The 20,871-nt window shown below is 45.9% G+C and overlaps 1 protein-coding gene across 2 annotated transcripts in view; it reads left to right on the top strand.

Annotated features, from left to right (window-relative positions):
• EFHC2 (EF-hand domain containing 2) overlaps positions 1–20,871 on the top strand; it is a 200,531-nt gene that overhangs the window by 154,112 nt on the left and 25,548 nt on the right. For both annotated transcript variants that reach the window (XM_053202258.1, XM_053202257.1), the window contains exons 12-13: positions 13,907–14,104; positions 16,037–16,129. In XM_053202258.1, the coding sequence (XP_053058233.1) occupies positions 13,907–14,104; positions 16,037–16,129 (291 nt within the window). The remainder of the gene's footprint in view (positions 1–13,906; positions 14,105–16,036; positions 16,130–20,871) is intronic.

Genomic DNA, 20,871 nt, shown 5'->3' with positions numbered 1-20,871 from the left:
GACAGCTCAGAGCCTGGAGCCTGCTTCGGATTCTGGATTCTGTGTCTCCCTCTGTCTCTGCCCCTCCCCTCCTGGCGCTCTGTCTCTTTCTCTCTCTCAGAAATAAATAAAAGCATTAAAATAAAAAAAAAAAAAAACAAACCAAGTGCTAGCCACTGTCATAGTGTAGGTAGACCAGTCGCGTAGGTTGTGTCCGTGACTTCTGATTCGGGTAAGTGACTTCCTTGCCATGCCGGGGCCGCCTCTCCCAAGCTCAGAGCTCTTCATAGAAGACCGAAACGAATCCAAAAACAGGCCCCCGCAATCTGTGAGAAATCTTCCAACTTCCCATCCTGGTCAGGAAGAAAATCGTTGTACTCTTTCTTTCTTGTCGGATTTATTTCCTGGCCTAAGAGACCCAGTTGCCTTAATGACAGTCTGTCAAATGGGCATAAGCCAGAGAGTCTTCCCCAAGGCTCCTCTGTGAGTGAGTGGTCCTACAGAAGGGCCGCTGTAAGAGCTGTGACCTGGACAGCTCTGGGGACACCAAGCACGGTGAGCCTGTTTTTAGAGTCCCTCTGTCAGTGGTTGGGGTATGGGCACGAGACTCCCAGCGTTTATTCTGCCACCTAGCCTCTTCTTCCCCGACCAGCCCCCCACCCAAATTTGGCTTCTTGGTCTCCACATCAGAAGCTTATCTGCCTCTCCCCATCTCCCCTCCCCCCTTCCCTCCCTCCTCTCTCCATTTTATGTTCGCTTGGGCACCATCTATGGAGGGCGGACGTGATTGGGTCCCTCCTCTACTTCACTCCTTCCAGCCCCCAGATCTGCCCACGCCCCGTCCGTGCCAGAGCCTGCAGAACGTGGTGAAGCACGACCACACAGCAATAGCCAGACCGCTCTAGAGACCTGTTTGTAAGGTTGCCTCAACGGAGGGGAGCCGAGCTGTGCAGTGGAGGAGAAGCCATGCAGATTCCAAAAGTGCTTTATTGTAGGAAATTGGGTTTTGTTTCATTGTTTTAAGAGATAGTTATAGTCACAACCAGATGTATGATGGTCTCAGCGAGAACAGGCCATTTTAGGGGCGCCTGGGTGGCTCCGTCGGTGAAGCGGCCGACTTCGGCTCAGGTCACGATCTCGCGGTCCGTGAGTTCGAGCCCCGCGTCGGGCTCTGGGCCGACCGCTCAGAGCCTGGAGCCTGTTTCCGATTCTGTGTCTCCCTCTCTCTCTGCCCCTCCCCCGTTCATGCTCTGTCTCTCTCCGTCTCAAGAAATAAATAAACGTTAAAAAAAAAAAAAAAAAGAACAGACCATTTTGGGAAGCAAACACCCCAAAATGGGGCGAGAGTTGCATTAAAATGTACAAAACACATTTTTTTAAGCCTTATTTTTGAGAGAGAGCGAGTGAGTGCGTGGGCTCACGCGCTGGGGGAGGGGGGAAAGAGATGGGGAGAGAGTCCCAAGCAGGCTCCGCACTGTCAGCACAGAGCCCGACGTGGGACTGGAACTCATGAACCGTGAGATCGTGACCTGAGCCAAGATCAAGAGCCGGACGCCTAACCGACTGACCTACCTAGGTGCCCCCACCCATTTTTTTTTCTGAATTAAAAATTAAACAGGAGGCACTCATAGGAGACTGGACATTGCAGAAAACCCCATAGTAAACTACCAGAGAATTGTCTTTAGAAGCACCCACAAACAGTGCAAGGTAAGAAAGGGATTAAAAAGATGGAAAAAGAGATCAGGATTGGAGGGAGAGAGGGCACGAAGCAAAGGAACTAAAGTAATGAAGATAAGCGCTTAAGAAAAATCCTTTTCTAAGCTAAAAAATAAGTGTAAATAGAATTCATCCTGTTTCAAGCAAAATACATGAAAAGAGATCACTGGATACACCTTGACAAAAATTTAAAGGTCATGTATAAGGAAAGAATCTCCTAAGGGACACCAAAGCAAATCCAAACAGCAGAACCAATGACCTCAAAACCAAAAAGATACAGGCCTCAGGTAACACAACGAACAGACCCTGGAATAAATCTTCAGTGCTTTGAGAGTAAACAAATTGAGCACACGTTGCTCGATGTACGTGGAGACCATGGAAATGTCTTCAAATCTTCAAGAAAGCAAAGTATTGTTTCTTTGATAAGTTACTCCAAGTAATGTGTTACTTTAGTAAATCACTCTAGAACATCAAGACAAAATCAAAACACAGAACTCAAACAGGACATCTGATCTTTAAAAGTTGGAACGGGGTGGGGGGGGGCACCTGGGTGGCTCAGTTGGTTAAGTGTCCAGCTTTTGATTTTGGCTGAGGTCATGATCTCGCAATTCGTGAGTTCGAGCCCCACATTGGGCTCTGCACTGACCTGCGGAGACTGCTTGAGATTCTCTCCCCCCTTTCTCTGTCTCTCTCTGTCTCTCTCTCTCAAATAAATAAACTTAAAAAAAATTGGAAAACAAGTTACATACACACAAACACACACAATTATACATCTCACTTTCAAGGTAAAATATTATTTCAAGAGGTTGAACGATGTTGTGAATGATGTTGTTACAAAAATTTTAAAGGATTGGGCGCCCGGGTGGCTCAGTCAGTTAAGCGTCTGACTCTTGGTCTCAGCTCAGGTCATGATCTCACGGTTGGTGAGTTCGAGCCCTGCAGCATGGAGCCTGATTGGGATTCCCTCTCCCTCTCTGCCCCCCTCCCCCCTCAACATACATAACCTTAGAAAAAAAATTTTAATTTAAAGGGATGATGACATCCCTTTTATACCAGACAAAATAGCCAAACTCCTCTGCAAGAGTGAGGGGGAAACTAATGGCTGAATTCCTCATGTTCTCTCTTGAAAGGAAAATCATATATTTTATCCTTAACTTTGAGACTTAGGTAGATACAAGTTTAAAATATTTCAGAGCAATTTCGACTTCATCAAGATAGGATAGTAGAATCTAATAGTCATTTCACAGTGTGTATGTATATTAAATCATCACTAAAGCTGCAGGGGGGAAAGGAATTTTGGGGAGTGGGCCCAGAGATTGGAGCAGTGTGGAAATTCATTGTATGGCTTCTTGAATTTGTACCATGATGGGTTCCTTTAATCATGTTAAAACCGATTATTAAAAAAAAAAAAAAAAATCCAGAGAACTATATTGCCTGGTGTTCCTTTTTAGCAAAAAAAAATTTGCAGAACTGAAGAGCAGAGCTAATATAGCCTTTATTGCAAAAGGCAAGTAGCAGCAGAAGCTAATGGCACCGAGACATGAACAACTGAAAACCCAAAACAAGACGACCGACCGGCGGGGGGGCCGGGGGGGGGGGGAATGTCCTAGGAGAAGGTCTTGTCCGTTGCTGTAAACTCCCTGATCGCCTTTGGAGCCATTATGACACGTCCCACCTGCCCGAGGTCGGCATATGATCACCTCCCTCTTTCCTGTTTATATTCCTCCCGGGACCTCTCCTCTCCCTCCTCCCCCTTAGTTGTCCAGGAACCCCAGGAGGGGAACTTTGTCCAAGGAGGGCCAGACCACTCTCAAATGCCACTGCTGTGGCTCCTTGTTGTCTCAAGACTGGCGTGGGAGACTGTTCTGCCAGGCTGATGGATGCCACTTAGGCAAATAGTCAAAGGTTCAGTGTTGCTACTCTTTTAAGTTAGGAGAGACAGGATCATGTCCACGAAGCCGAAGGGGAAGGACCAACAGGGACCAAGAAAGCGAAGGCACAGATGACAAGCTGTACAACGAGCAGTTAAGGATGAAGAAGCCGTTAAGGATAGGTCAAGACCTAGTTAAGCCCTTTTCCATTCTGCCCAGTGGACGTGTCAGGCTTTCTCACTCTTAAGCTCTTAACTTCACCATTTTCCTCCCACTCACAGTAGAAAACCTCGTCCCCGGGTTAACAGAACGTAGAGGTCCCTCTTTTGAGATACAAACCCTTCCCATGCCCCTGCACGCACAACTCGGCACTCTTCGTTTCCCATCTCGGTGGAAACGGTGTCCCCCGCCCCATGCTGTCCAAAGCTAGCTTCCGTGATGGCCTTGTCTCCCAGACACTCAACAAGAGACCTGGGGCCCCATCCTTGGTTCTACCCTCTTGCCGCGTTCCCTCTGCCCCAGCAGCCCTCACTGGTGTATCTGCCCTCCTGTTGCTTTCTGAGTGCTCGGACATCTGTTCGTGTTCCTCCCTCTTGCTCAACGCTCAGGAGACTCCCTTCACCTGCAGAAGAAAACCCAGAGGCCCTAACATGGCCCCTCGTGTGCCTCTCATGATTGGACCCCACCTGCCCCCTCTCTTAACTTCTTGTTTCGCTTCCGTATGTTCTAGCTCTCCGAAGAATCTTGGCCATCTGGGTTCAGGTCTTGGCTTCACCACTTTAACTAGCTGTGTGCCCTTGGGCATTTTGCTGACCCTCTCTGGGCCTCAGTTCCTCATCTGTAAAATGGGGATAATCAAAACTCCTGCCTCCAGGGCTGCTGTGGGAGAGAGGAGTTCCTGCTTATGAAGCAGTTGGCTTGATGAACACCTTTGTGCGTAAACATGAATATATACTTTCCCACCTTACCCAGTCTGACAACACAATTCAGCAGAACATATCTGAACACTAGCACTAAGCACTTGGTAAATGTGAGCTCTGTTAATACTTTGTACAGCTCCTTAGATGTACCACCCTCTTGTTCTCCTCGGATGTTTCAGGATACGGTTCCTTCTCCCATTCTTCCAGCCTCCCCTTCCTCCAGCCTACTTCCGTGACTGGCAAGTTGTCTTTCCTCTTCAGGGCCTGCTCCGTTACCACCTCTGCTATGAAGCCTTCCTGGATTACCCCCTCCACATACATACATGCTAGACTGGATGAGGGGTACTCTCTCTGAGCTTCTGGACATAGATTTATTGCGCCCCCCCCCCTTTTTTTTTAAGTTTGCTGACCCGGTTTTCCTTCTGGTCTGTGATGAACTCAAGGGTGCAGTCACTGAGGGCTGGGGATCAAATCTAGTCCATTCCTCTCCTGCTCTCCCATCAGTTGATGTTGTCCGACATGGAGTAAGTACGTATTCAAGTAGTGTTTCTCAAATGAATGAATGAATCCATAGTAAGGACATATTCAGACAGCACGCAATAGAAGAAATACAGTTTCCTAGCAAATAAGAGGTGCTCAACTTTATTAGCAATCAAATCATTATTGATTAAAATGAGAACTTGTTTTTACCTATGGAATTAGGAGACATTTTTAAAAATGACAATGTCTATTCCTGTGGGCTCTCTCTGATTGCTGGTGAGGGTAAAAGACAAAAGCATATACTTAACACCATGTATCAAGATATTTAAAAATTCCTTTCCTTGGGGCACTTGGGTGGCTCAGTTGGTTAAGCGTCCAACTTTCATTTTTCTAATGCTGATTTATTTATTTTTGAGAGAGAGAGCAAGCAGGGGAGGGGCAGAGAGAGAGAGAGGGAGACAATCCCAACCGGGCTCCATGCCGCCAGCCCAGACCCCCGTTGCGGGGCTCGAACCCACAGACTGCGAGATCATGACCTAAGCCGAAACCGAGAGTCAGACGTTCAACCGACTGAGCCACCCAGGTGCCCCTGAACTCTTGATCTCATCTCACAGTCGTGAGCTCAAGTCAGGGCTGCTCTGTGTTGGGCACGGAGGCTACTTAAAAAAAAAAAAAAAAAAAAAAAAAAAGTCCTTTTGCCCACCTGATTGCACTTCTGGGACACTATCCAGAGGAAATTATTTAATTTTATTTAAATTTTTTTTAAAAAACAGCATTTTAGATGTTGACTCAGAAATGTGTGAGGAGAGTACATAGGTTTTCAAAGTTATTTTGTGAGTAAGCAAGCAAAAAAAACACCCAACAAACACAAAACAAGATCACTGCTCCTTTCTTTCTTTCAGTATTGCTCTTGGGCCCATTTTCCACCCTACACTGTTAAGTCTGCCCGTCTCTTCCTTTCTCTGTAGTCAAAGGAAATAATTTTAAATAGCTTATGCCTGAAGATGTTCATCAGGACATCACTTGCGTAAAAGTTTGAGAAAAGCGCCCAAAATACCCCGTAATAGAAGCATGGTTTAGCGTTTTGGTTCCAGAAGAATATGTGGTAACATGACCCGTATTAGTTAAATGAAAAAAAAAAAAAAAGCCGTAAAATAACGTTCGCAGCTATTAAGAAAAAGAAAAGACTATTAAATACCCATGCATAGAAAAAGACTACAAAGAAGGATACTAAAATATTTAATTACTTGGTTATATTTGGGCAGTGGGAATGTGTATGGCTTCTTTTTCCTTGCTTTTATTATTAACCAAATTCTCTATATTTAGAAACGTGTTCCTTTTATAATGGAGTGAAGCCAATAAGTCTATATTTTAGAGTGTGTGTTGAGGAAGAATTAGGACTGATTATATCTTACTTGATGCGTTTTGATATTAGTAAGACTTGACTTGCTAAATTGATTGTAAACACCTAGAGGGCACAGACCTAGTCTTGTTTAGCCGATGGTTTGTTCAGTGTATACCTGTGGGCTTTTACGGGGTGTCCCTCCACGTAAGGTCCCCTGACTGTCACAGGGCCCAGCATGGCCTCTAAACCGTCTGGCAGCCAGGGAGAGTTAAAAAGCCAAACAAGCAAAGTTTGCTTGGAGACAAACCTCGAACACAGGATGGGTGTTACCCAAAAGGAAGGTGCTAGAAAATGAGTATGCTCATACAAGTATGCTTGTAAATGAAATGAATATTCCTTCCTTCCCTGCCCACATTGCAAGTGAAACGCCATCATCTACACTTTCATTTGCTGCTACCAAAAAATCTTGACATAATTTAAAAAACAAGAAAGCAAAAACACTGTTGTCCTAGCCCCCTTGAATGTTAATTAAATGGAATTGTACCAAATCGTAGAAGAATTATAGAGGAGTGGTTTTAAAGGGTTTCTAAAATCGTACCTCTCTGAGGAATAGTGTTAATAATATACAGCAATTGCTCTTAACTACATGAGAATATCTCGTGTGTGTGTGTGTGTTTGTGTGTGTTTTGGGTTTTTTTTTTTTTTTTTTGGCTACACTTAAGCAGCCCTAGAGTCGAGTGCACCAAGACATCCTGGATTTCAAACTAAATAAATCAAAATTACCATGTACATTCCACTACCTGTCAAACCAGGAAAAGCCATAGTATGTGATGTGAAACGAAGATTAGAGCCGCAATGGAGAGAAAACTAGAAGCCTGCTTATATTTGGAATAAGAAAACAGGGTCAGTGATTTTCAGTGCACATGTCCTTCTCTTGGAGAAAACATTTCAAAAAAATCAGTTTACAGCACAGATGTATTTGGCAGTAGTTATGACACTGTGAAGAGATTCTTTAGCTTCCAGAGGACTTATTTCCGAGTCTAACGTGCTTGCTTGTCATGAAGAACCTCACACGAATCAGGGGAATTTAAAGCTTGAGGTATTAGGTGCCACTGCCAATGAAAAATGACCAAAAGGAGGATAAAGCAGACGTATATGCAACAGAGAATGGAAGGGGGCACCTAATTTGATTTCTGAGGATTAAGCATTTGTGCAGCTTCTCAAATATATCTGTTATATAAAGAAAGGCGCACCTGGAGTTTATTACTTCATCACTTCAGACTTAATCCTGAATATGACTACTTAAAACAAGTGTGCCACGTTCCTTTTACATTCCGCAGGTAAATTCTGTGATTTCGATCGTCGGAAGCGTTTCACATTTTTCCAAGATAAGCTTGCTTATGAGAAGTAACTCTTTCAGTTTAATCATTTTTTTTTTTATTACTTAAATTCGTAAGTAGGTTTCAGCCTGGCATGGGGCTTGAACTCGTGACCCTGAGATCAAGACCTGAGCTGAGATCAAGAGTCGGGCACTTGACCGACTATGCCATCCAGGCACCCCTCTTTCAGTTTGATACAACATGAAGAGATCTCTATTGTGGGATGATGAGAGTAATACAAACCGTTAGCGTTTATTGAGCATTTATAGTTCCTGGCACTATGCTAAATACTTTTTATACCTTGCTAATGTAACCCTCAGTTTTCATTTATTCAGCCAACTATTTATTATACAGTGCTTACTTACTGTGTGCCAGGATCTACTTAAAGTGTTGGGGATTCAGCAGTGAACAAAATAGACAAATAGCCCTGTCCTTTGTGGAACTCACGTTCCAGTGGGGGGCTAAAGACGATATACAGAATAAGAAAGCAAATGATATACCAGGCTGGTGTATGATGAATGCCACTGAGGAGAAGAAATCAGAGGAGGAGTCAGGGAATGCCAGTCTTTTAGAGTAGGGGTTACACTTTTTTTTTAAGTTTACTTATTTATTTTGACAGAGAGAGAGAGAGAAAGTAACAAGGAGAGAGGGAGGGGCAGAGAGAGGGGGAGACAGAATCCCAAGCAGGTTCCATGTTGTTAGCACAGAGCCCAACACAAGGGCTCGATCTCACAAAACCACAAGATCGTGACCTGAGCTGAGATCAAGAGTGGGATGCTTAACTGACTGAGCCACCCAGGTGCCCCAGAGGGGTCACACTTTTAAAAAGAATGGTCAGAGAAGGCCTCACAAAGATGATACTCCAGAAGATGCCCTACGGGAGGTGAAGGACCAAACTGTGTAACTGTCTTGGGGAGGGGCATTCTAGGGTAGGGGTAGCAGCCAGTGCAGAGATCCTAAAGCTGGTATGTAACTGCCTTGTTTGAGGAAAAGCAAGGAGTGTAGTATGGCAGGTGCAGAGGAAAGAGGGGACAAGGCCCAAGAGATACAAAGGGGGACATCACGTCAGATATCACATCATGAGCCTTTTGGGTTCTACCTCAGGAGGGATGGCAAGCCCTCAGGGGGTTTTGAACAGAGGCATGACATGACCAACAAAGCAAACGGGCTCGTCCCGGCTTCACAGATAAGGAACAGAGCTTCGGAGAAGTAACTTACCAAAGTTCCCAGTTGTCAGTGAATTAGCGGGGCTGGAATTTTAATCCAGGTCTGTGTAATTCAAAAGCTCATATTTTTCCCACTAAACCACACCCGTCTCCCGATTGCAGGGAGGCTTGTGACTCAGGCCGGGGTAGAGGATATTCTTACTCTGGAGTTGACTTTGTGTTTCCCTTTTCTCTGGAGTTCTTTGGCTTCTGGCAAGACTACCATGTCGTACAACTCCAAGGGACACCATTTATACCAGGAGTCTGTAAATGTACTCCCGGGAGGTAGGCGGTGCCCAGACAACGTAGCCACGTGTAATGACCTTGTCCTCCAGTGACATTGAAGAGTTTCATGAATGGTCTTGAGCTATGGTTGCTATGGTTAAGCCGGCAGCAAAATCCTTTTTGGTCACACATTTGTACTGGCCCCACTTTGATGCATCTTTCCGTCTCTCCTTCCTCTGACATATACTTTACCAGCTGTCTCTACCGCCCTCCACTCACTGTCTGGAAACACACAAGTTCAACAGTATGGCGGACTGGGGTGTCAGCGTTGGGAAGGCAGGGTTTTCTGCTCCGCATGGGCAGCTTAGGCCCACAAGTAGAAGAGAAGGCCTGAGGGAGTGTAGGATGTGAGCAGGTGTGCCTGGCTTCTGATTAGAGAAAGTGGAACATTTTATTTGTTGAATATCAAATTGAAGGAAATGATCAAGAATGCCAACCAATTGTCATCAGAATTGCTGCTGTGTTTAATTTAGGCTCAACCTGATTTTCTTCTAGGCCTTCGGGCCCAAAGCTTGGACTACTGAGCCCTTGTTTATGTTGAAACTGATTTTTTTAGTTGGCCTGGAAATTATTGCTTACGCTTCACCGATTCAACGTGTAAGAAAATGCCCTGAGATTCAGAGCTTTAAAATGGAGTTTTGATTCATTGTTGCTTGAGTGGGCGCCTTTCATGGAATTATGTCTTGTAAAACTGCTTAGCATTTCATGTTTCAGAATTGCGCATAGTTACTTCAATGCCCTAGAGCAGTTTGGCATCATTTTTTTGACTCTTATGACTTTAATTACAAAAACTGAGAGAGAATCATGGCAGCATCCCTTATAAGATTAACTAACTAATACTGAGATGATCCGTATACGATATTAACGCCAGGAACACAGTACAATGTTGAGTAAAGGCAAAGGTGGTTGACATTTTGAGTGTTTTTTTTTTTTAATGTTTATTTTTCAGGGATAGAGAGAGAGGGAGAACAGGAGTGGGAGCAGGGGATGGGCAGAGAGACAAAGACACAGTATCTGAAGCAGGCTCCAGGCTCCGAGCTGAAAGCAGCCAGCTGGACCTGGGGCTCGAACTCCTGAACCGTGAGGTCATGACCTGAGCTGAAGTTGAACGCTCAACCAACTGAGCCCCCCACATGCCCCGCCGTTTTTGAGTTTTTAAGATTAGCAATGGTCATCACGGAACACCACACGAATACAACGAAAGCTTCTTTTGAAAATGCACTTTTATTTCCCTTAAATGAAGGCGCAGGAAGCACCAAGTTCAGACTTTGCTCTCAAACCACATTTCAGGTTCACTCGGAAGGTTTAAGTGAGGAAGGGCTGTGTTTCATGGGAGTCGGACCTCTGTTTTCATGGCTCCTGCCAGCAAAAAATAGAATATGCAGAAAACAGTTTGGTCCTCTCCCTCAGTCGGTTAAATATAGAATTCCTAAGCGACCCAGCAGTTTTACTCCTGCATTTGTATCCCCCGAAATTCAAGACAGGCATTCAAACAAAAACTGGCACACCAGTGTTCACAGCAGCACTATTCACAGTAGCCCAAAGGTGGAAACGACCCAGATGTCTGTCGATGCGTGAATGGATAAACAAAACAAAACGTGGTAGTTCACACAATGGACTATTACTCAGGCCTAAAAAGGTGTGAACATGAAAACATCACGCTAGGCAGGAAAAGCCAGACACAAAGGACGAGACTCTGGGATTCCACTCATATGAAATATCCAGCATTGGCAAATCTACAGAGGTGGAAAAGAGATTTGTGGCTGCCCCGGTGCAGAAGAGGGCAGGGAGGAAGGAAGGGGGGAGCAGAGTGAGTGCTTCTTCAAGGTGATGAAAAGGTCTGGGGACAGACAGAAGCGGCGGCAGCCCAACGTTGGGGATGCACACCCCTGGTACGTTTTCTGTTCCGTGTGCTTTACCACGATACAAAGATGGAGGGTGCCACTCTTGAGAAGATCCTTTGTTCTTGGTGGAGCCAAGTCAAGTTTGACTGGGTTGGGGGGGAGCCCAAAAGAAAAGGGGCACATGGCAAATGCAGGCAAAGGGGCAGCAGTCCTGGGACCTGCCGCACGGGCACACCGGCCACACCGGCCTCCACTCCGGGGACCCCTCTGTGTCCCCCCATGCCTGGGGGCGGTTTCAAGTCTGGGGCAGCTCGTCTGAAACCCTCACCTAAAGGCACGGGGAGCGGCGGGGTACCGAGCTGTTTAAAACCCGAGCACGCGGAAGTCCAGCAGATATAAATTTTAACCGCATTGAGGCCAGGACAACTGCAGTTTATCCAACGAAAAGGAAAATAAACTTTTATGGCCTGGTGGTGCCAGAACAAGTTTAGTTAAAGGTGCGCGGCAAGTTTCTGGTTACCGCCGCACCCGTTCTTTTCCTTCGTCCTGGGGAGTTTGCCACTTGTCCTCCTTCACGCTGTTTCTGCCCCCAAAAGGAAAAAAAACCCTTTCAGGTGTTTTTTGTTTGTTTGGTTTTTTTTTTTATGATGATGAAAGCAATATTTGATACTTACAAAAGTTCGGAGAAAGCAGAAATTATATATAAAGGTATGTTATATATATATATATACATAAGTTACATATATAAAGATATAGATTATATGTATAAATACATATATATAGATACATATATGTAATGTATATAAAGAAATCTCAGCGATCAGGGACAACGTTATAGATGCTTTGGCCGGTACCCTTCATTTTTTTAAGTTTTAGTTGAAATTCCAGTTAACATACAGTGTCATGTCAGGTTCAGCGATTTGGCACTTCGATGCGATACTCCGTGTTCGTCACGACAAGTGCACTCCTTGATCCCCATCACCTGTTTCCCCTGCGAATCTATAGGTACTGGAATCTTCACTTTCACTGGGATCGTGCATTTATCAATGCAGCATGGACATCTTTCGTACAAGCAAATGCCAATCAGCAACCTACTGTAAAAAAATTTTTTTAAGTTTATTTTTGAGAGAGGGAGACAGAGCAAGTGGGGGAGGGGCAGAGAGAGCGGGAGAAAGAATCCGAAGCAGGCCCCGCGCTATCAGCGTGCAGCCCGATGGCAGGGCTCGAACTCATGAACCGTGAGATGATGACCTGAGGGAAATCAAGAGTCGGACACTTAACCGACTGAGCCACCCAGGCACCCCAACGACCTGCTTTTTATGGTTGCATAGCATTCCATTTTCTGCCCGGGTCATGACTGAATATTCCGTGACCGGTGTTCTAAATGAGCTGTGGGCTTTCCTCAGAGAGATTTCTCCATGGTCACTTAGCCCTTTGTCAGAGACGGTTGGTGACTCCGGGTTTCTGAAATTACTTTCTCTGACTTATTTATGCTGATCAAGTGATAGCCCTCGAAGCAGAGGTCATGGACGGTAAAGGGAGTAGAGGTCTGTAAACGGTCAGCTTAATACCCACAGCCTTTAGGAAACTTTCCCTGGCTGAGCCCCAACTCCATCCAGTCATGCAAGGGTGTGGGCTTTGGAGCCAGACTGCAACTGTTCTCATTCTGGCTTGCGTGACATGGGACGTATTCGGTGCCTCAGTGTTCTCCTCTGTAAAATGGGGATAGTAATAGCCCCTATCTTCTGAGCCAGATGAAATGATCCATGCCAGAAGTTTCTGGCAACGCAGGACCTGGCACATAGCTAGTACTCGATGGATGGCAAGGGTTATATTATTACTCAGTTCGTTCAAGCGGCCCTCCCAGTCTGTGGTGTTGAGAGACTAGGAGAGGCCCAGAGATCTTCGATGATCTTGAGAATGCCAAGAAATGCGTAAGAGAGCTAAAAGCCGTTATTCTGAAAGACCAGTCTGTGAGCCGCAGAGCAAATACAATCTTGTATTCCCTTGCTTATTTGGGATTCTTGGGAACTGAATTATTCGCGGTAAGTAGATTTTCTAGATAATGGAAGCTTATTCATGTAACCACTGTAATGGTTGGCATTTTAACTGTTTTGATGTACTTCTTTCTTACACGTGCTGCATGGTTTATAGCTGTGATATAGAGAATATACTGAACACAACCCTGCCAGTTTGTTAGGCTCTGAGTCCTCATCGTTAATATGTTGTTGCTGTCATTTGTTGTTGTCGTTGTTGTGTTTTAGCTCTGCCGCAAAATCTCAATGCCATTGTCTTCAAAAGCCTAAGACAGCTGTACCTTTACATCGTTCTTCATTTTTTACTCTTTTCCTCTCGCTTTTTTCTCACTGGCAGGGCGTGTCGGTCTGAGTTTTTCTGTGGAGATGTTTATAATTGCTTTCTCCAACTCGAAAAGACCTTTCTAATGTACTGATTTATAAATTTTATGCCTGGGAAACCAGAACCCCAAGTCTGTTACTATTTTGTGTAAAGTAAGGTTAATAGGCATTGAACGAAATCCTGTATTTAGTGGCAGGTGTTTTTTGTTTGTTTTTTATTTTTTATTCTTTATTCTTTAACCAAGGACTTTGAGAGATTCACTTTCTGGTTGCAGGCCCTTCTCTGGTAGGAGTTTGAGTTTGGGGAAAATGCCATTTCATTTAGAAGCTGTAGTGCGTCCATCCCAGCACCGGTGCCTTCCTACTGCTCAAAATTGAAATGGAAATTAAATTAAAGAAAAATAGTCACCTGTCCTCTGTGCAGTTGATAAAAATTTTATACGGTGGAGTTTGGATATTCTTGAGAGAAAGCAAAATACTGTTCTTAGATCCAACTTCATGAGCGTTTTCTCATTTTCTTTACAGAGACATAATGATGACTCTAACCGTTGGGAGACTCCTAGAACATGAATTTATAACCCTTGCACGTCACTACGGGGTGCCCGAGGACACGTGTCCTGATATGAACATCCTAATGGCACAGGCCCACAAACAACTCAAGAAAAATACTTTTGAGAATTTTGAAAGACTCATTGCTACTTGTGTCTATGAAGATCGAGAAAAGTAAGTCTTTATTTTCTCGATTTTAATAAATTTCTGTAGACCCGAGTAGTGAGCAGATTCACGTTTTATCCCAAAGGGCAAAAAGAACTTTGAGATGTCCCATTATACTCCCACTATATAGCAGAGGTCCTGTAAATCATTTTTGGTGAGCATCTGATACACATATTTCATAGTGATGGTGACCTCTGTTTGCTGATGGAATACGGAAGGCCCGTGTATCTTCAAAAAAACAGGATGCCTCTTTGCATTTCCTTTTAATTGGTTTCTGGAAGCTTTCAGCCGAAACGTAGTAAAGCCAAATGTTAGAAGGTTTCATTCAGAGAGGTCTTTTTCTTACATTATTTTAGTGATGACTGGGACTTACAAATGACCCTTATAATACAGAGAACAGGGAATTTACAAGGAAACGTTCTCCAGAGTTGCTTTGAAATGATTTCTTCTTGAAAATAATGAAGTTCAGCGTAGTCTATCTCATACATTTGCCATGTTTATATTGAGCTTTATCGAGTCATTTTTATAAAGTAGAGCCCCATCTTACCCACAGACCTGATATCATGGGGGGAAATACTCACGTGGAGTTAGAAAATCTTAGTTTTAACCCTAGCCTCTAATTTTGTTAGGCCCCACCACTGCTGTTTCTTTGCTCCCATGACCCCTTCCGCCATCCCCAGACCTGAAGTTTACATCCAAGTGGCCTGCTGTTGACCCTAAATATCTTTAAAGGTCCAATGGTTCATCTTAGTGATGAACATGAGTATTTTTTCCTAATCCAGAATAATACAGCCTCGTTGAGTTTTTGTAAAGATGATATTTTTCCTTGAACCTTCACACTTTGCCGAGCCTTCTGGAGGATGCATGGCCTGAGCTTTGCATGACCCTGGCCCTGCCTTCCACCCCGGTGGGGACCCCTCCCCTGGGGTGAGAAGTGTGACCCTCCTTCACTAAAGGAATACCTCCTGGGCACTCCAGACCTCTTCCAGATCTGACAAGCTTCCGGTCTAGACATAAACGCTCTCTCATCATTTTATAACCTCTCTGTGAATAAAGCCGCCTGCTTTCCTTCCTATTAGTTCTCATTTTGCTTGGTGCCTAGAAGAATATTGGCCGAGTGAGAACACTGGACGAGCACTTCTGTGCCCCCCCCCCCCCCCGCCCCAGCAGGCTGAGGAAAATGACTCTTGGGCTGCTCTGGAGAAACCCTCTGACAAAACTGAGGTGAATGTTAAGGCCCCAGCTGGGGCTTCCAAATTGCAAGGTTTGGGTCCAAGAAAAGACTAGAAAAACACCCTCAAGTCATTGAATACTTGTGTTGGAGGCTCTAGATGCCTGTCAAATTAAGAGATGTTTTCAGATATCAGAGCCATCTTTTGACCAGTGGTCAAGAAGGCAGACCAATTACTTAGAGCAGCACTCGTGGCCGCAGCCCTAGTACGCTGTGCTGTCACCAACCAAGAGTCTGAATCGTGATGGGAAGGCCTTTGTAAGGACAGAATCTGATGGCTTCTGAACTGGAAAAAGTTGGTGAAATGCCATAGGACTGTTTTTCCTTACTGTGAATCCCCCTACCACCGCTGATACTCATTTCCGTGTGCAGATTCTTGGGAGGCATCTGTGTTTTCTTTCCTATAGGATGTAACTGTTTACTTAAGAGAGACAAAATCTATAAACACCTGCCTACTCTGTTTTTTTTTTTAATTTTTTTTTCAACGTTTTTTATTTATTTTGGGACAGAGAGAGACAGAGCATGAACGGGGGAGGGGCAGAGAGAGAGGGAGACACAGAATCGGAAACAGGCTCCAGGCTCCGAGCCGTCAGCCCAGAGCCCGACGCGGGGCTCGAACTCACGGACCGTGAGATCGTGACCTGGCTGAAGTCGGATGCTTAACCGACTGCGCCACCCAGGCGCCCCGTGCCTACTCTGTTTTAATGCAGGAAAAAAGTGCTACCCACCAAAGACATCAGAAGGCTGTGCAAATCCTTCAGGTTACCTCTGACTGATCACCTCCTGGGATCCATACTGTCCGGGTAAGTGAGAGCTCCTCCCTCCGTGGGGTTTGTCCTGCACACTTTTGTGGGGCGGGGGGCTCCTCCTGGTTGCACATTTACCTTTCATTATCCTTGATTGCCCCTTGACCATTCCGGTTATGTTATTGACGACGCATTTCCATTTAAGTGTTACGAAAGGAAAAGTTGGTCATGGTTTTGAACGTTGGACAGCCTGTTCTGAATTGCTAGTCTATCTTTTTAACATTAAGACAGACACATGTAGGGGCGCCTGGGTGGCCCGGTCGGCTGAGCACGGACTTCGGCTCAGGTCACGACCTCGCAGTTCGCGGGTTCGAGCCCCACGTCGGGCTCTGAGCTCTGTGCTGACAGCTCGGAGCCTGGAGCCTTCTTCAGATTCTGTGTGTGTGTGTGTGTGTGTGTGTGTGTGTGTGTGTGTGTGTGTGTGTGTCTGTCCCTCTCCTGCTAGTACTCTGTCTCTCTCTCTCTCAAAATAAATAAAAAGCATTTACAAAACTAAAATAATATTTAAGACACACATACACATACACACAGGTTCCCGGGACAAAATGAAAACGTCCTACTTCATTGGTTTTGAGGGTATTAGATCTCAAATTCGGGGCAGATTTTTCAAAGCAGTAGTTCCTACTGGCTAAAGACATGTGGTAAGAGGGCCTAGTGTTACTAGGATAGGGCTCTGCCCTACTAGAGCCCCAGATGTAAACCGTGGCGATTATGATGTTGCAAAAGGAAAGCACCATGAACTGCTTTCTGAAACACCTCACTCTCCTGCTCAAGGTCTACTTTTGACTTCCTGGCACCCGCCCTCCCAGCTACGCAGACTCTGGCATTATCCCAGCCCCTCCTCCGACTTGCTCATCTCGGTAATTCTGACATTTTGGACTGTGTTCTAGCCATCGTTGACCTTGCTCTGAAGACATTACTTCATTTGCTTTGTGAGCACAGCTTCATGAGTCAGAACTATTCTCTTCCTACCTTACATGAGGATGCTGAGGTTTAGGGAGATGAGGTGGTTTGCCCAAAGTCCCATAATCTAGAAGAAGAGCTTGATGGTTCTACATCCTGTCTACTCCTTGCAGCTGCTCTTTCCTCTCCATTCCTACCGTCTTCACTCTTGTTCTGACCCTCGTTTCTTCCTGGCTATTACAGCGCCTCCACATTGGTCTTTCTTCCACCAGTCTCTAAATGTTTAAATCTGTCTTCACACGCAGCAGCTTAATATCTTCTAAGAGCCAAAATGTCATAGCACTGCTTTTCTACTCACGAACTCTCCGTAACCCCTCTTTCCTTTTCAAGGAAAGACCGAAATCGCTGGCTTTTCACTCCTTCTCCCCCTTCTGCATTGGGAGGCTTAGGGTTGTCAGTGGGAGTTGGGGCTGGAGTGGGGAGTCCTCATCTGAGACAAAAGGAACAGATAAAACTAAATCCCATGTGGAAGAACTAGGGTCTGAAACATCAGAAGGGGACTCAATAGGGCCAATCCAGTTGGATGTACCTGTGTGTTACATTGACCTGGGGTTTTTTTTTCTGGAATATCAGCCCCAGGGTGCTTTTATTTGCTAGCATCAGTGTGAGGGAGAAGGCAGGTCATCCTGATGGAAAGGACCTGAGATGAAATAGGCCTAGGAGTCTGCTTTCTTCCGTCATCACATTCCCAAGACCACATGGGCTAGTTAGCATTTCACATGTCTACCTCCTGCTTCCCACTGTTAGTTAGTTAGTTAGTTAGTTAGTTAGTTAGTTAGTTTGCCTTTTCTCTTGCTCTTTCTTCAGTAGAAAATAGTTTCCAGTTTTCTTTACCTGCTGAAATCCTGCTCTTTCTCTAAGACTCACTTCGGGTAGCACCTCACCCATGAAGCCATCTTAGATTCACTTGGCTGGCTGTGACTGACTCTTCCAGAAGATTCTCACAGCACCGTGTTTCTCTTTTTGTCTCTTACCTTGTAACGAAGATTTGCGACTTGACGTTCGGTCCGTTCAGATACAGAGACCTGCTTTCAGCCTGTTTGATTTGCCGCCTGTGAACAACCAGCGGGTTCGTCAGATCTTAACAGTTTCACCCTGCCTGGTCTCTTGTAGTCTTTGAATGCATTTGCTAGCTATGTGATCTTGTGCAAGATTTTTGACCTGCCTGAACCTCAGATTCCTCACCTCTAAAATGAGATAATACCGGGGGCCTGGACGACTAAGTTGGTTAAGCATCTGGCTCTTGATATGGGCTCAGGCCATGATCCCAGGGCCGTGGGATCGAGCCCCTCCGCTCAGTGTGGAGCCTGCTTGGGATTCTCTCTCTCTCCCTCCCCCCTTCTCCCCTGCTTGTGTGCTTGCTGTCTCTCTAGACTAAAAAAATAAAATAAAACCAAAAATACAATGAGATAATACCCACTTCCTGGCAGTTCTGAAGGTGACTTGAGATAACATACACGAAGTACCCAGCGCAGCACCTGGTACTAAGTATTGATCGGGGACGAGGCGAGAAGTTGAAGTCAGGGACCACAGACCACACACTCTGACTTCAAAGTGAACTGGAAGAAACTTGTGTCCCTCTACACAGAGGAAGCCTTGTTTTCAAACAGTTGGATCTGAAGGCGTTTCGCACATGAAGCTGTCTTCCCGTCAGGAAGCTGCGGATATTTATTAGATTATCTCTTATGGCCCCGGGGATGAGTTGTCCTGGAAAGTCCGGTGATGTGGGAGCCTGGCCTCTGGAGGACCTAGACGTTCCTTCTCTAACACTGAGGCCACCAAATCATCATCCTCTGCAGCCTGTTTTGTCTCTGCCTTTATGATTTGACATTAAAGGCAGAAAGACCGTTCCCCCACTTCCTTCGAAGATGTCCCGGGCACGGCACACATCTGCCTCCGAGCCCAGCTCGGCTTTGTGGAGGTCATCCCTCCGGGTTGCTAAGCGGACTGTGTTCAGTCCAGCTCTGCCTCTGATTGTGCGGTGACCCTTCTCTTCACTCGGGGGAAACTTCAGACCAGTCAGATTAGAAAATGTCTCATTCCCAGTCCCCTCTCCCTCCCATATGCCCCGCCACGATCTGGGTCGCATGCTTGGGGTTTTGCATCATCTCCGCAGATTCCTTTCAAAGACGGCCCTAATTCCTAACGGACCCATCAGCCTGCAGCTTACATTTCTATTCTGCATTCTTATTGTTCCCCACAGACTGCACAGGGCTTTCCAGAGCCTTGACCAGACTCTCTTTCTGCACAGCCCTCCTGTGGCATGCCACGCCAGAGCCCCTCTGACGTCTGCCACGTCCTGTGGGAGGCAGGCCTGGAGCGTGTTGTTCTGGTTCAATGCACGCTCCGTCCAAGGGCGGTTTTACCTGCGGCTCTGTGCGCTCAGTTCAGGCGCCGGAAAACAACATGGCTGCAGATTTGACTGATTGTCTCTCACCCCAGTGATGGTTACTCGCGTATTTTTCCTAACCCCGTTGTTTTAGTATCGAGAGTTCCCTCTGCTGCTCTTCCATTTTTTTTTTTTCTTTCTTGTGATTCAGTTAGAGCTTTTCCTGAATTAGCCCAGCTCAAGCTGGGATCGGGACTTCAAAATCGTGTTCACATCTGGTCACCTGAGGCCCCACCAGTCCGTGGCATGAAGTCACCTTAGTTACCAGACGGGTTCATCTCACCAACGCATAGAGCATCAGGCTTACGTGTTCTGCGTAGTAGTAGCAATGGGTGATACGTGAATGATGGGACTGACGCTCTGTATTGACACAGTGCCAAGGGCCCTAGAATATTCCATAAACCCCTGAGCCTGTCAAAAGGCACGTGACCATTGATGATAGGCACGATTCCTCATTTTGTTAAGTGCAGGCACTGAGGCACCAAGAGGCTCTCTCGCTGAGAGAGTGCCGTGCAGACCGAGTTGAGTCTCCGATGGAATTAGGACGACGACTCCCTAAGATACCCTAAACCTTTGGGATGTGAGCCTTGTAAATGGACCTGACCTCTCTGAGCCCTCACTTGGGTTTTTGATGCTCCCTCAGTTGTTCATAAGCAAGAAATTCTGGTTCTCAAACCGTTCGGAAGTGGAGAGTATTCTGAGGTCATTCCGTTCTGTGCTCCGTGTGGGACTGGGAAGTAAAGAGGTGGCCTCCTTCCCTAATGGTGGCCTTATGAATCGCCACTTGGAATAACTGGAAATTAATTTAGAGACCTGGCCATCTAGAGATTCCCAGAACTACTCACTGACAACCTGGGGCCATGCCACCATGCCAACTCTGAGTTTTTAATGACCCACGGACGCAGTGGCCCAGAGCTCTACGTTTTTCTCAAGTGTCCAGTCACTAAGTATCTCAGAAGGTGTTCAAGGGGCACTTGGGTGGCTCAGCTGGTTAAGCGTCTGACATGATCTCACGGTTCGTGAGATCGAGCCCCACGTAGGGCTCCACACTGACAGTGCAGAGCCTGCTTGGGATTCTCTCCCCCTCCCTCTCTCTCTGCCCCTCCCCTGCCTCAAGTAAATAAATTAAATTAAAAAATCGCAGAAGGTGCTCAGGTGGGCACCCCTGGGTTTGCCGGGTAATGAACTGAAACCAAACACAACCGAGTGAATCAAAAATGTGTCTTCACTGCCCTCCCTCCCTTGCAGCTCTAGTCATGCAGCCCAGCCCATTCACCTGTGTCGCAAGATGGCCTTTGCAGCAGAGGGGGAAGCCATGTTCCTTTTCAGCAGAACACAGCTGCTGCTCTGCCTTTTACCTCCACAGATGGAGCTTTATTCGTTGTGG

This window comes from Acinonyx jubatus, chromosome X (assembly GCF_027475565.1).
Source record: "Acinonyx jubatus isolate Ajub_Pintada_27869175 chromosome X, VMU_Ajub_asm_v1.0, whole genome shotgun sequence".
Classification (NCBI taxonomy): Eukaryota; Metazoa; Chordata; class Mammalia; order Carnivora; family Felidae; genus Acinonyx; species Acinonyx jubatus.
Note: the sequence above shows the minus strand (reverse complement) of the source record. Positions and strands in the feature narration are given on the sequence as shown.